This window comes from Mobula hypostoma, chromosome 25 (assembly GCF_963921235.1).
Source record: "Mobula hypostoma chromosome 25, sMobHyp1.1, whole genome shotgun sequence".
NCBI classification, from domain to species: domain Eukaryota; kingdom Metazoa; phylum Chordata; class Chondrichthyes; order Myliobatiformes; family Myliobatidae; genus Mobula; species Mobula hypostoma.
In genome coordinates, this window is record NC_086121.1 from 17702059 (window position 1) to 17716552 (window position 14494).

A 14494-nucleotide genomic window follows, 5' to 3' on the forward strand; every position below is an offset into this window, starting at 1 on the left:
TGTGTAATCCCATATGCTTTCATATCTTTAGAAGTCAAAAATTTATAGATTTCAAATTGAATGTTCATGGCCATCTGAGGCAGAGAATTCTAAAGGTTTATAGTCTTTAAATAAATGTACTTCTTTCTAAGTGGAAGACTCATGATCTCTGGGCTATAGTTCTGGTCCCTCCAGAGGGAGGATATAATTATTGAGGCTACCCTCTCATTCCCTCTCAGAATTTTGAATGTCTTGGTGAGACAGAGTTCTTCCAAATTCCAAGGCCTCATGATACACCCATCATTTTCAGAATGGAGCTGGTGAGTCTATGCTACAATGAGCCACATATATCCCTTCATAAAACATTTACTCTTTCAAATACAACTTTCTCACTATAAATCATTTGCCATCTTGCCAGCTCATTTAACTTAACTCTCTCAGATCGGTTACTGACCATTGAAATGAAGGAGTCACTGAACATCTGCAGTTCAAACTTGGCACGGCTTAAATGCCCAGACTTCCAAAATTTAAAGTAAATTTATTACTTAAGTACATAAATGTCACCACATACAACCCTGAGATTATTTTTCTTGCAGACATACTCAATAAATCCTTAGAGTAATAACCTTAACAGAATAATGAAAGACCGCACCAACATGGGTGTTCAACCATGTTGAATGACTGGAAAATTACAGAAATTTGGCATGCCGGACTTTGTGAGAAATAGGGAAGTTCAAGGCTTCCCTATTCATAACAGCAGCCCTAAAAAATAACAGGAATTCTGCAGATGCTGGAAATTCAAGCAACATACATCAAAGTTGCTGGTGAACGCAGCAGGCCAAGCAGCATCTCTAGGAAGAGGCGCAGTCGACGTTTCAGGCCGAGACCCTTCGTCAGGACTAACTGAAGGAAGAGTGAGTAAGGGATTTGAAAGCTGGAGGGGGAGGGGGAGATGCAAAATGATAGGAGAAGACAGGAGGGGGAGGGATGGAGCCGAGAGCTGGACAGGTGATAGGCAAAAGGGGATACGAGAGGATCATGGGACAGGAGGCTCTATCCCTCCCCCTCCTGTCTTCTCCTATCATTTTGCATCTCCCCCTCCCCCTCCAGCTTTCAAATCCCTTACTCACTCTTCCTTCAGTTAGTCCTGACGAAGGGTCTCGGCCTGAAACGTCGACTGCGCCTCTTCCTAGAGATGCTGCTTGGCCTGCTGCGTTCACCAGCAACTTTGATGTATGTAGCCCTAAAAAATGTTTGGATTGTTAATCTGGCCCACACACCAATATAATTTTGCTCTTGTGGTCTCGTTTCTGACGGATCAGTGCAAATTTTGAAATGCATTCAAATGTCGGTCATGGTATAATCATGTTTCATTGGATGATTCTGCATAGTCCTCATCTATGACTTCCTAATATGCACTGGCCCCTATTCCCACAATGAGTCAATTTTAAGGATCTGTGATCTTGCTTTGTCCCTATCTCTTTAATATTCCCTAGGCCTTCACGTCAGCTTGGTGGAAAAATCTTCTGTCTTTAGACTGTAGACTCTGGAATTCCTTTTCTAAACCTAAACTACTTCTCCTCTATGCCTCTATGTGCCTAAGATCTATCACTGACTGGGCCTTTTTGATTTGAGTCCTGCTTTTAACCATGCATAGAAGGTGACATACCAGCTAAGGAGCTCATTGCAATGAACCCAGGGCTAAATCTTCCAAGTTCATCTATCTTTTTCATAATCAGGAGTACAGAAAACAAAAGCAATCATTGGATATGGAGAATCATTTGGGGATGGATTGAGGGTCAGCAGGTGTGGCCACTGGAAGATGGAATGTAGCTGGGATCAAAAGAGAGAGATGTATGAGTGGGGACAATGCTGAGGACCAATTGGTGGTGGTGAACCATTAGGAAATGGTGCCTAGTAGAAGATCAGTGGGATGAGTCCAGGAATGATTTTCCACTTCAAAGTCAGGGTGCTGACATGACTGAAATCAGAGTGGAGATCAAACCTGGGCCTAGCCGTTATATGCGTCTCATTGTATAAAAAGAAATTTATGGGAAACCGAGTTGTCAATAACCTATCTATTAACCCCATATCAACACAAGTCCCAATTTTTAGGCACTTCTGTGTGCTGGAACACATCTGCACTCCAAACATATCACACATATCGTACTGCACCAACTTACATAGCCCAAGTCCAGGAACTCAAACTTATTGGCAGAGCTGAGGAAAGCAGAACAGGTGACGAGATGGACCTGTACCACAAGGTAAAAAGAGAGCAATCAATCTATCTCATTCATTTACCAGACAAACGCAAAATAACGAAACACAATGATTAAGCTGGATCCTATCATATAAGACCATAAAACATTAGAACAAATTAGGCCATTCAGCCCATCAAGTCTGCTCCATCATTCGATCATGTTTGATTTATATCTTCAGAACAATTCAAAGCATTTCACATCATGCCCCAGTTTTCACTAGGGGAGAGAACAGAGAGACATTAATTCACTTTCAGAGATAGAAATAGAGACCGGGGTACACAGATAGAGACCAGTAACCAAGTACAAATAGAAATAGAAACAGAAAAAGAGAAGAAATAATTTGAAAGAAGTAACTTCTGTTTCTGTATTACCTTCTTCAACTTTGGATAATCCAAAACATTGAAAAAACAGTTCAATACTTCTGACAAAATTGTTATAATGAGAGACAGACAGAGGCTTATTTGCACACAGTAAGATCCATAGTAAGACAGTGGATAATAATCAGATAATCTGCTTTAGGTTCGATATATCATTTGACCAGAGCTACCGTATATCAATGTCTCAGTGCTGCAGTGGACCTTGCATCCCTGGATTTTTCAGGGCACGTGGGAAATAAGAATGTTGTTACACAAATATCCACTTGCAAACTATATGAGAAAGATGTCTTATGGTTATGTAATTTTTGAAACTGCCTGATTCTGATGTATTTCATGGGAGTGGGTGTGGACTGGTTTTGGGGTGATGGTATTGAGGACAAGGAGTCGATGGTGAGACAAGCTCAGGCTCTCTCAGCAGAACTATCCATAATTACCCTCCTACACTGTCTGGGGGTCTCTGATCAAGCTGCTCAGCTACACCTCAAACCTTGAGGGGTTTGCCAAAGAAGAACAAAACGTATGGACATGAAAACAAATAAACCTCAAGCAAAAATCCACACAGAAAATTAATGTTTTTTTTCACACATAAACAATGTAGAGCTGTATTATTTGGAGTTTAGAAGATTGAGGGGTAATCTTGGTGAAAGGGGTATGACAGGTTAGATGTTGAGATACTGCCACTACTAGGAGAGACTTCAGTAGTTACAAGAGAAGGGGACAGTTATATAAAACTGAGTTGGTTAGGATTGTCTTCACATAGCTGGTAAATCTCTGGAACTGTCAACCACTGAAAGTTGGGGAGGCTGAATCACTGGAGGTACTTAATGAGATGGTAGATAGTTTTTTTAAAAGACCAGGGAATTGAGGGCAATGCAGAACTTGTGTTGAGCATTGAATAGATCAATCATGATCATATTGAATAGCTGGGTAATCTTTAGGGGACAAGTGAACTGCTCCTGCTTCTACTTTCTTGTGTTCTTGTATACAATTCTCAGTAAGTGAAAATTTAAAAATTAGCTTGATTGTGAAAACCTGAAATAAATACATAAAATATTGGAAACACTCAGCAGGTAAAGGAATATTTGTGGAATGAGAAACAGAGTTAAGGTTTCAAAATAATCTGATGTATCTTTCTCTTCCCACTTTTGTTGCCTACCTGTGTTTCCAATATGTTCTATTTCTATAAAGTTCACAATCAACTTTGAATTCATTTTAACTTTTGATAAATATGCAAGGATCAGTTCTCAGATTAGCCCTGGTGAGAATCAGGAAAGGTAGACTGGTCAAAACATCCTGCCCTGATGGAGTGGGTCTGCATGTAATATTGAGTGTCATGGTGATGCTGTTGTCTGGGTGCAATAGCTGTTAGCAGAAAAATTAATGTCACATAATGATGTCTTCAGGTACTGAACATGTTACAGTTTTACAGAAGTCCTTAAGTCAATCTTGTCCATAAGTTGGAAAGTACACAAAAATCGCTTGATAGATAAACATATTATTACAATTGTTAAAAATGGCATCAAGATTGGTTTGAAAGAACAGTCACTAAAAGCGGAGAGAGAGGAAACTTATTGTATGTAGATAGGTCAGACTTATTAATTTATTAATATCACAAAGCTGGTTCGTATATAGGTGTCCATAAATCGGCCATTCTTACCCAGCATTGTAATTGTTACTGCAGATCTAACTCCAGTTGATGTGGGAGTTTTAATTACTCATTCTCTCCAGTCAAATTGACCCATTTTTTTCACTTTGGCTTCCTTTGCACTGAGCAGCAGTTGTTCCACAACAGCCTGTGCAATATCTGTTCCCCAACTACCACATGCTTCACTCCACTAACCACTTCCTCAGTCACTTACCTGAAGAGTGGGTAGGAGTGCAGCCATATTTGAAAGCTGTTCTTTGAAAGCTTTCTCTTTCTCTTCATGTTGGCTGGGAAAAAAAAGAACCAGAAGGTTTAAATGGTGTTAGGTATCTCTGTATTTTGTTCTTTCAAAGCAGAGATCAGTGGACCTTTGGTCAGGGGAATGGGGACCAAACCAGAAGGCGATCTTGAGACATATGATCAGCCATGATCTTATTATGTGGCAAAGCAGGAACGAGGAATTATACATCTTACTCCTTCCTCCATTTCTTGTTCTTAAATCATTATTATTTTGTCAGGTGAACACTCAAATTGGTGTGATCTTGTCAAGCACTACCTTTTCAAGAAATACCTTTACAATTTAACATTCAAGGAAGTCTAAAAATAGAGACTGTAAATATAAGATAGTAACTATTGGAAACTGCACTGCGGCAAACATGAGCGTGATGCATTGGGCAGCTCTTAGACTGCCCAACGCAGCACCAGCACCTGCCTACCCACCATCAAGGACAAATAGAGAAAGGTGCTGGGGAAAGGCCAGCAATATCATCGCCCGCCCTGGCTCATGGACTGTTTGTCCCATTCCCATCAGGGAAGAGGATACACAGCATCCACATCAGGACTACCAGAGTCAAAGACAGTTACTTCTCCCCAGCCGTCAGGCTGATCAACACCTCTACCCATTAACCCCCTGCCACCCCCACCCTCCACCCTCCAGCACCATTACTTATCATTTCCTGTCAGAGTCACCTACATACAGTTAGTCCTGTACTTAGCACCAGTTTACATACATACAATCAGGCTATGTATATAAGTTAATCTATGTATTTATAGTTATTGCATTTATTTTTTTAAATGTTTATTGTTTTATTTTGCTGTATTAGTTCCAGAATAACAATCATTTTGTTCCTCTTTACACTAGTGTACTGAAGAATGACAATAAACGTGAATGTCCAAATGCAATAAGGATACCAAGAGAAACTAGTTTACTGATAGAGCAGTTATAAGCAGGCCTAACATGTCAACTGTTTATTCTCCTCCATAGATGCTGCCTGACTTGCTGGGTCCCTCCAGCATTCTGGGCATGTGTGCATTGCTATAAGCTGGGCTGCATGTTCTTATTTTCCCCCAGACAACCCCTGCATAAAGCATTTTGAGCAAACAAAGTTCCCATTAAAGTTCCTTGTTCCTGAAACTCGATAGGCACTGTGATAAACCATATATATGTTGTAACTGGGTAACCTGTCTGGACACACCCCTCTGCTGACTGCCCCTGTGGCTCCACCCACAGAAATCTGAATAAAGGTGTTTCGCCTTGCCCCTCCCCCTCAGTCTGGGGGCAGACACTCACCATGGAAGTCCTATTTTACTGCGAATAAAAGCCTTTCAGTATTTACCCTACTTCTGTCTTTTGGAATTATTGAAGGTGCTTCAGGTACATATGTGGAACTTGAATATGGTACCACACCCATCCAGTGTAGTCGCAAATTGGTTTGAAAATACTGTTATCCCATGTTAGAGTACAGAACACGCTACCACACGGAAAGCTTTCAGTAAATTGTCCAGGTATGCATTAAGGGAACTTGGATAAACACAAGGGGTCAAGCAAGTTGATCAAACTTAGAGATATTGCTGATAAGGTCAGATGAAATAGATTGGGACTACTTGCATAGAGCATAAGCACTGTGATAGTACTGCTGCTCTGATGGATTTGTTTCTGCGCTGCAGACTTAAGACCATAAGACATAGAAGCAGAATTAGGCCACTCAGCCCGTCGGGGCTGCTCCACCTTTCCATCAGGCTAATTTATTATCCGTCTGTACCCCATTCTCCTCCCTGCTCCCCATAATCTTTGATGCCCTTACTAATCAAGGATCTACCAATCTATTGATGGAATTTATGAGAGGGAATTGCAGGAGCATTCTGTTGCACTTGCAGCCTGGTCTGGGCGGTTTAGCTGCTCATTGTTCTCATACCATGAGCCGTCAGGGAAATGTCCATCAATATCCTGCGCTCCAGTCGTACCCACCCACACTGTTCCCACGTGGCTGTTGAGGACATACTTACTTTTGAGCAGTTTTGAGCAACACTTTCTTCTTTTCAGCTAACTTTTCCTAGAACATGGAAACAACTGTCAGATATAAAATACATGAGCACCTTGAAGAATCTTCCTTTTCTTTCCCATGCATTGCACACACAGTCTCTTCCCAGGCATTTTACACGTTGTGATGTCACAACGGCAGTGAAGGTGGAGGAAGGTCACAGCAGTGACAGCTTCCCGGTCGTCTTGCATTCCATTTCACTGGACCCCAAACTTGATCTGTCAAGGACTGTGTGGTGGCTGCCCGTGCATCAGCCTCCACACATTAAACAAAGTCACACACAGGCATTCTCCATGAAGGGAATCCACCCTAACAACCCAGATTAAGTTGCATGCCAAGTGGCAAAGGGGGTGGGAACATATGCATCCCAGACTGGTCTCTACCCCTTAGGAGAACATCCACTCAACTCGAGTGATCACACTACCACTACACTTACAACTAAAGGTTAAATTCTAGATTAAAATCTTAAAAGTGGAGCTTGATCATTAAGTAAGCCAATCAGAAAACAACTTAGGAGTGGAAATCTGTCTCCAAGGGATTGTGGATGTTGCTACTTTCATGTCTGATTGGGTGAGGATATCAATAAGTAGGGAAGTAAATGAGGAGGAATACCAATTAAAACCTAATTAAATAACAGAAACAATTCAAGGGGCTGAAATGACTTCTTGTGTCGCCACATGAAAGCCAAACTGAAATGTACCAGAATTCTAAGACAGGAGTTAGAAAAAGGACAGGATCTGATTGCAACATGAAAGCAGTTGGCCTGTGGAAGCTGGCAATTTAAACTGCCTCAATTTTCACAGATAATCTTGTTCAAAATGAGATGACAGGTTTAGATTGGGTCAAGGCTCCCAGGAGAACACTTGCCCACACAGCTGCTGCCGTTACTCATTCCAGTCAGACTGATGACCTCTCATGAACAAATCAGATTCATGCTGCCACAACTTTTGGTGTTAATGATGTTGGCACTTAACGCTTTGGAAGTGATGCTGATACTATCTTGGAGTTCTAGCCCCTTCCACCAGGTCAGGAACATTTGGTGATTTACTATTTTGGTAGCATTGAGGCCTAATAGGTTCTTTTTTCTTTCTATCTGCTCGTGCAAACTATTGTTTTTAATAGAGAAGCATAAACTCTTAATATATTTGAGTTGTTTTTGATTGGTGTTATGTTTTGACACTCCAAAACTTAAAAACTAGTTGAGAGCAAAATCACGGAGCCAGGAGAAACCGTGTATGTTTTATTTTGACCTTAAGTGAGGCACATGCATAAGATGTGGCAACATCATGACATATGCAATTCAGTTATTTTTACATATAGCCCATAATGAATTATTTAAATGAACAAGAATGCTAAATGAAACTACATATTTACATTACTCAAATAGCACTAAAATATTAAACACTCCTCTGTGTTTAGCTATAAGCTCCAATTCAATATAGAATGCATCTCAACTTATGTACACAGTATACTATAAAATACAACTACCATTCAGACATCCACAGCATGGAAAATTTTAAATTGTCCCATTTAGGTCTATAGATTTGATCGCTGTGAAGGATTTCTTACTCTTGTGGGATACGGTAATGTGTTTCCTGAGAAGCGGGATTACTACTACTTGGCAGGAGATTCTTGTGGCTGTGAAACAATCTCAGACTCTGGGGCCTGCTCAGTGGTGGCTGTCGGGACTCTGGGACTGACAGCTCTGGACATCTTTCTTCTGGACATGCTGGCATGGTAAGCTTCATTGACAACATGGATCATAATGTGCGAGTACAGAGTCCAACATCCCTATTTTCTTCACTTTTTAGAAAGCTACCTCACACTGTATTGCCACTTCTTCCAGTCTGGAGTACTGAGTTCAAGATAGGAGCCAGATAACTATTACCTGTTATATTAATTGACAAATCCTAAAAAGGACCGCAACTGTGATACTTCTTTTGGCCATAGCGCATCCACCACTGCTTGAATTTTCTCAGCACACTTATATAATACATGTGCATCAAGGGTTTGACCACAGTAAGTGATGCTTGGTTTAAATAATTCACATTTGTTGTGTTGTGCTCTGAGCCCATAACCTTCTAATCTTTTTAACACCGTCTAGAGATTTGGAGATGTTTCTTGTCAGTATTACTGGTAACAATGAGGTCGTCCAGGTAACTCTGAGTGCCTGGGCAGCCTTGCAGCTTCTCGTCTATAGGTTTCTTCCAGAGCACAGGTACAGAAGCTACTCCAAAAATAAGCCTTTAATAGCGATAAAGCCCTTTGTGAGCATTTATGATGGGAAACGCTTTGGACTCTTTTCCCGTCTCCATCTGTAGGTAGATCTCAGCTGTCCACTTTGCTGAAGGGTTTACCTCCAGAAAGGTTTATAATGATATCCTCTATCCTGGGCAGAGGGTCTACTTTCAGTGCTGAGTTGATGGTTGCCTTAATATCATTACAGATCCTGACAGGCTCATCTTTCTTGGCTACTGGTATCACTAGCATTGCCCATGGGCTCCACTCAACCTTCAAAACAATTCCTTCAGCCTCTATGTGATCTAGCTCACTGGCTACTTTACCACGGATGGTATAGGAACCAGACGGGCTTTGCAAAACTTGGGTACAGCATTTTCACTGAATACTATTTTACTCTTGACATGTTTGAGTTTTCCAATGCCATCCTTAAACACTGCTGTGGCACCATCCAGCACCTTTCTTAATTTGCTTTCAGTTGACTCTGTTGCAGGGGCTGTGGCATGCAAATGGTGGATGGATCTCCAATCAAGTTGTAGTTGTCTCAGCCAGTCATGACCTGACCCCACAATACTGGCCCTCCTGTTTTTACCACATACAAGCCCAATGTAGCTTCTCGGTTGTTGTATTTCACAGTTACAATTGTCATTCCCACAGGAACTATATTTTCTCCAATATAGGTTCTTAGTTGGATATCTGCAAGCTTCAGCTTAGGATCTTTGAAATTCCGTTCAAACTCATTTTGTGGAATGATTGAAAAAGCCAAGCCATTGTCCAACTCCATTTTAATTAATTTACTTTTCATTTCTGGTATAAGCCATATTGTTTGACTATCGTTAGTTTTCACATCGTAATCCTCAAGACTACCAAGTCCCATGTTGTTCTCATCATAATCAGACTTTTCATCAACAGCATGCAGATTAGTGCTCTTTTTGAAACTGCAACTTGACTTTTTTTATCTTCTGCTCTTCCCTGTGCAGTCCATTTACTTTTGTCTGTCCGACATGCTCTTTGTATGTGTCCTACTTTGTTGCATTTGCTGCAAGTTTTGTCTTTAAATCTGCACTGGTCTGGTGTTTGTGAACCCATGCTACAACAGTAACACAATTTGTTCAGCCAAACCAGCTTCTGTTTAGACATTGCAATTTTGTTCACACTCACTTTTATTCCTGACTGCAACTCAATTGTGTCTCTATCTGCTGTTTCTATTGATACAGCAACTTCAGCTGCTCTTTTAATGTAAATTGAGCTTCAGTTTTGAGCTATTTTTAAACATTTTCTTGTAAGATTCCACAAACTAAGCAATCTCTTAGTGCATCATTAACCCCATTAATGAACTGACAACCCTCAGAGAAACTCTTCAGTTTAGCCACGTACACTGAAATGGACTCCCCTTTCTTTTGATTTCACTTATGAAATCTAAAACGTATTGCAATCAACAATGGTTTTGGTTTTAAATGTTTCTGCATTACTTTCATGATATCAACAAAGCTCATTTTGGCTGGGTTAGTTAGAGCAGTCAAACTTCTAAGCATACTGTATAACAGAAGTTTCTGACTTTTTAATGCCATGGACCACTATCACTAACCAAGAGGTCTGTGGACCCTGGGTTTGAAACCCCTACTGTATACCTTTAAACCCAATGCACTCAGCAAAACTGGTACTTGTTTCTCATTGCCTATTTCACTTGCTTTAAGATACTACTCTATTCACTCAGTATACAATATCTAGTTATCTGTTGTGTAATCAAACTCACAAATCTCTCTGATGTACTCTGCCATTACCGCTTTTTAATGATTGTTATCACTTGGTGCTCACTGTTAATGAACCTGTGAATTTGTCCGTTTCTGCCTTTTTTTAAAACTCTTTTCTTCTCTTGTGAAGAAAAGAAATGTGCTGCACTGCTTTTCTCACTCAGCCATTCCTCACTGCGCTTTTTTTACTCGGACGTCTCGCTGCCCTTCAACAGGTCGGCAGTCATCTCAGGTTTGTTCAAAACTTACTCATTGCCACTGCTATGCGTTGCAGCTCCAAAACATAACAACTAATTGAAAGCAAAAACACAGAACCAGGAGAAATTGTGTACGTTTTGTTTTCACTTTTAAGCGAGGCATGTACATATGAAGTGGTAGTGTCATGACATATGCAATTCACTTATTTTTACATATAACCCATAATAACTTATTTAAATGAACAAGAATGTTTAATTAAATGATATATTTACAATATTACTCAAATACTACTGAAATATAAAATACACAACAATTGGGAACTGCACTTCACAGTTGAAAAGATATCATAGCTCACTCAGAATACTGTATTCAGTGACTTATATTTTTTTCAGATTGAGTAAATGAACCCCTGCCCCAAGAATACATACTACATTGCTAAGGCATTCTATAATCTTTGTGCTTGATAATGGTCCTTCACCTGTTTTCTTAATGAACTGTTTTAGTTCTATCTTTGCCAATTAGTAAATAAAGTACAATGACAATGATTAATATCCTTATGAATTATATCACAACAAACGTATGCTTGTTTCTCTCCTCTCAAGTATTCATCACATAGTTTCTTAAAATATTAATTTAATATTTTCATCTTAAGATGTTATGTTGCAACTTAAAATATTATTTTCTAATGTAAACCTATTTCATTTATATTTCAAGTAATAGTAGGAGAGGTAGATCACTTCCAGGTCTTTGAGTTCCAGTTTATTGATTATAATTACCAATAGATCAGGAATATGTTTCCCAGTAGTATACACCCTGATATCTAATTTGGGGAGGATGTGGTGACTGGGCTCAGAGTGAAAAGGACTCTTCGGAGGTAGAAGAACAACCCTACTCTACACTGTTCTGGTGAAGAATGGCACCCATAAAAGAGTAGAAAACAATGACAACTTGCACATTTACTATGATGTAACATTCTAGAGCACATCACATAAAAAATTATCAATCAACATTTGATATCAGACTTGATCTGTTGATTTAGGGAAATGAAGAAGAACAATTTGTGTACAAGGAGGATTCCTAGATCCTCACCCTCACCAATAGGCCACAATCAATGATGCCTCCCATTTAATTAATTGAATTGGTGCCTTACCTGCATACTGTTGAATAGTGAGCTGATGGCCGACTCCTCTTCATTGGCATTGAGTCTCACCTCATCTATCATGGCTTTCAGTAGGATGATGGCCTCTCGTGTGGATGTCTGAAGCTCTTTCACTGCCTAGTAAACAGAACTCAACAAAATGACCTGAAAGGTCTTTAAAAATGCAAACACGAGAAAATCTGCAGATGCTGGAAATTCAAGCAGCACACACAAAATGCTGGTGGAACGCAGCAGCCAGGAAGCATCTATAGGAAGAAGTACAGTCGACATTTTGGGTTGAGACCCTTCATCAGGAGTAACGGAAAAAGGAGATAGTAAGAGATTTGAAAGTGGGAGGGGGAGACCCGAAATGATAGGAGAAGACAGGAGGGGCAGGGATGAAGCCAAGAGCTGGGAAGTTGACTGGCAAAAGGGATACAAGGCTGGAGAAGACCATAAGACCATAAGACAAAGGAGCAGAAGTCGGCCATTCGGCCCATCGAGTCTGCTCCGCCATTTTATCATGAGCTGATCCATTCTCCCATTTAGTCCCACTCCTCTGCCTTCTCACCATAACCTTTGATGCCCTGGCTACTCAGGTCAAAGAACAGAAGGCCTTGAAAGAAAGAAAGGGGGAGGGGAGCACCAGGGGAAGATGGAGAACAGGCAAGGAGTTATTGTGAGAGGGAAACAGAGAGAAAAAAAATTAGGAATGGAGTAAGAAAGGGAGGAGGGGCATTAACGGAAGTTAGAGAAATCAGTGTTCATGCCATCAGGTTGGAGGCTACCTAGACGGAATATAAGGTGTTGTTCTTCCAACCTGAGTGTGGCTTCATCTCGACAGTAGAGGAGGCCATGGATTGACATATCGGAATGGGAATGGGACGTGAATTAAAATGTGTGGCCACTGGGAGATCCTGCTTCCTCCGGCGGACAGAGCGGAGGTGTTCAGCGAAGCGGTCTCCCAATCTGTGTCGGGCCTCACCAATATATAGAAAGCCACACCGGAAGCACCAGACACAGTATATCACACCAGCAGACTCACAGGCGAAGTGTCGCCTCAGCTGGAAGGACTGTCTGGGGCCCTGAATGGTGGTGAGGGAGGAAGTGTAAGGGCAGGTGTAGCACTTGTTCCACTTACAAGGATAAGTGCTGGGATGGAGATGGGTGGGAAGGGATGGGGGGGATGAATGGACAAGGGAGACACATAGGGAGCGATCCCTGCGGAAAGCAGAAAGGGGGGGGAGGGAAAGATGTGCTTGGTGGTGGGATCCAGTTGGAGGTGGCGGAAGTTACGGAGAATTATACGTTGAACTCGGAAGCTGGTGGGGTGGAAAGTCTTTACCTAATTGCATTCTTAAAAGCACCCTTGTTGCACAAAACCTGGCCTTGCTCCTCATTATATTGTCAAAATTTTATTATATTGCACTTAGTGGTTCAGTGGTCAACACTCTTGCCTTGAATCAGGAGGTCACAAATCTAGTTCCACTCCATCTGCAGATTTAGAGCACATAATCTTGGCTGACACTTAAAGGTGGTAAGAATTGTCAGGTGAGGCATTAAACCAGGGTTCCAACTAATTTTCAATCAGATGTTTTTCATTGGCGTTGTTTAAAAAAGCTAAGAAGTTACTTCCATCAACCAATCTTATTTGAAAGCTACTTCTTGTTATCACATGCTCTATGTGGGAGCTTGCCATGTGTATATTAGCTATTGCAGTTCCCACGTTATAACAATGGCTGCACTTCAGATGCTCAATATTGGGTGTGAGATACCAGGTCCAAAAATAGTGCAAGAATTTGGTTGATCTAAAAAAGGACAGCTTAAATTATGCAAAAGGAATTTTAGTCCAAGGGTAAAAGTGCACATTATCTGTGTATGTTCTTAATGGTTAGGCTATGATTAATTACTGTAGCTCTGACTCAGTCAGCTGAAGGGGCTGTTTTCGTGCTAACTACATCTGACCCCATTAAATGAAGTTTTACTGATTTACCATTTTCTTTCTCTCACTTCGATTTCTCACCACACAGTATAATTCTGAAAATCCAGTACCTTTGCAAATTTTTTGGGCTATTGAATGTTACACCTATTAATACGCAAATATACAGTATTTAGTTTAATTTTTTTACATATAACATTAATCTTGTGAGTTTTATTCTTGAAATTAATACTGCTGTTGACTAATTCTTGATATTTCATTGCCGGTAAGAATCCTGGCAATTCTGATGAAATATAAAACAACTTTCAATTGTTTATGGCCTAGTCTCTCACTTTTGAATATTCTTACAAAGTCAAAAGTCAAAGTGAAATTTATTATCAGAGTACATGCATGTCACCACATACATCCCTGAGAAATCCTGCCACAGATTGCTCAATATGCTCATTATAATGTTGCCCTGATTTGCTATACCAATTAGAATGTGAATGCTCGTTTTGCTCTTTGAATGCTGGGTTCTGCACGGGAGTGTCATTTCCCATGCACAATATTGTTGCAATTGATAAGAAAAACATTTTCAAAGCAAATTTTTAAAAGAATGACTATTTCATTTAATGAAACATGGTTTTTCTTCAGGAATTCTCTCA

The 14494-nt window shown here is 40.5% G+C and overlaps 1 protein-coding gene across 5 annotated transcripts in view; it reads right to left on the reverse strand.

The window, feature by feature from the left end:
* rnf207b (ring finger protein 207b) overlaps positions 1-14494 on the reverse strand; it is a 67664-nt gene that overhangs the window by 29142 nt on the left and 24028 nt on the right. For all 5 annotated transcript variants that reach the window (XM_063033272.1, XM_063033273.1, XM_063033271.1 and 2 more), the window contains 4 exons: positions 11924-12049; positions 6549-6595; positions 4477-4549; positions 2163-2231 (listed from right to left, as the gene is read on the reverse strand). In XM_063033272.1, coding sequence (XP_062889342.1) covers positions 2163-2231; positions 4477-4549; positions 6549-6595; positions 11924-12049 — 315 coding nt within the window. The remainder of the gene's footprint in view (positions 1-2162; positions 2232-4476; positions 4550-6548; positions 6596-11923; positions 12050-14494) is intronic.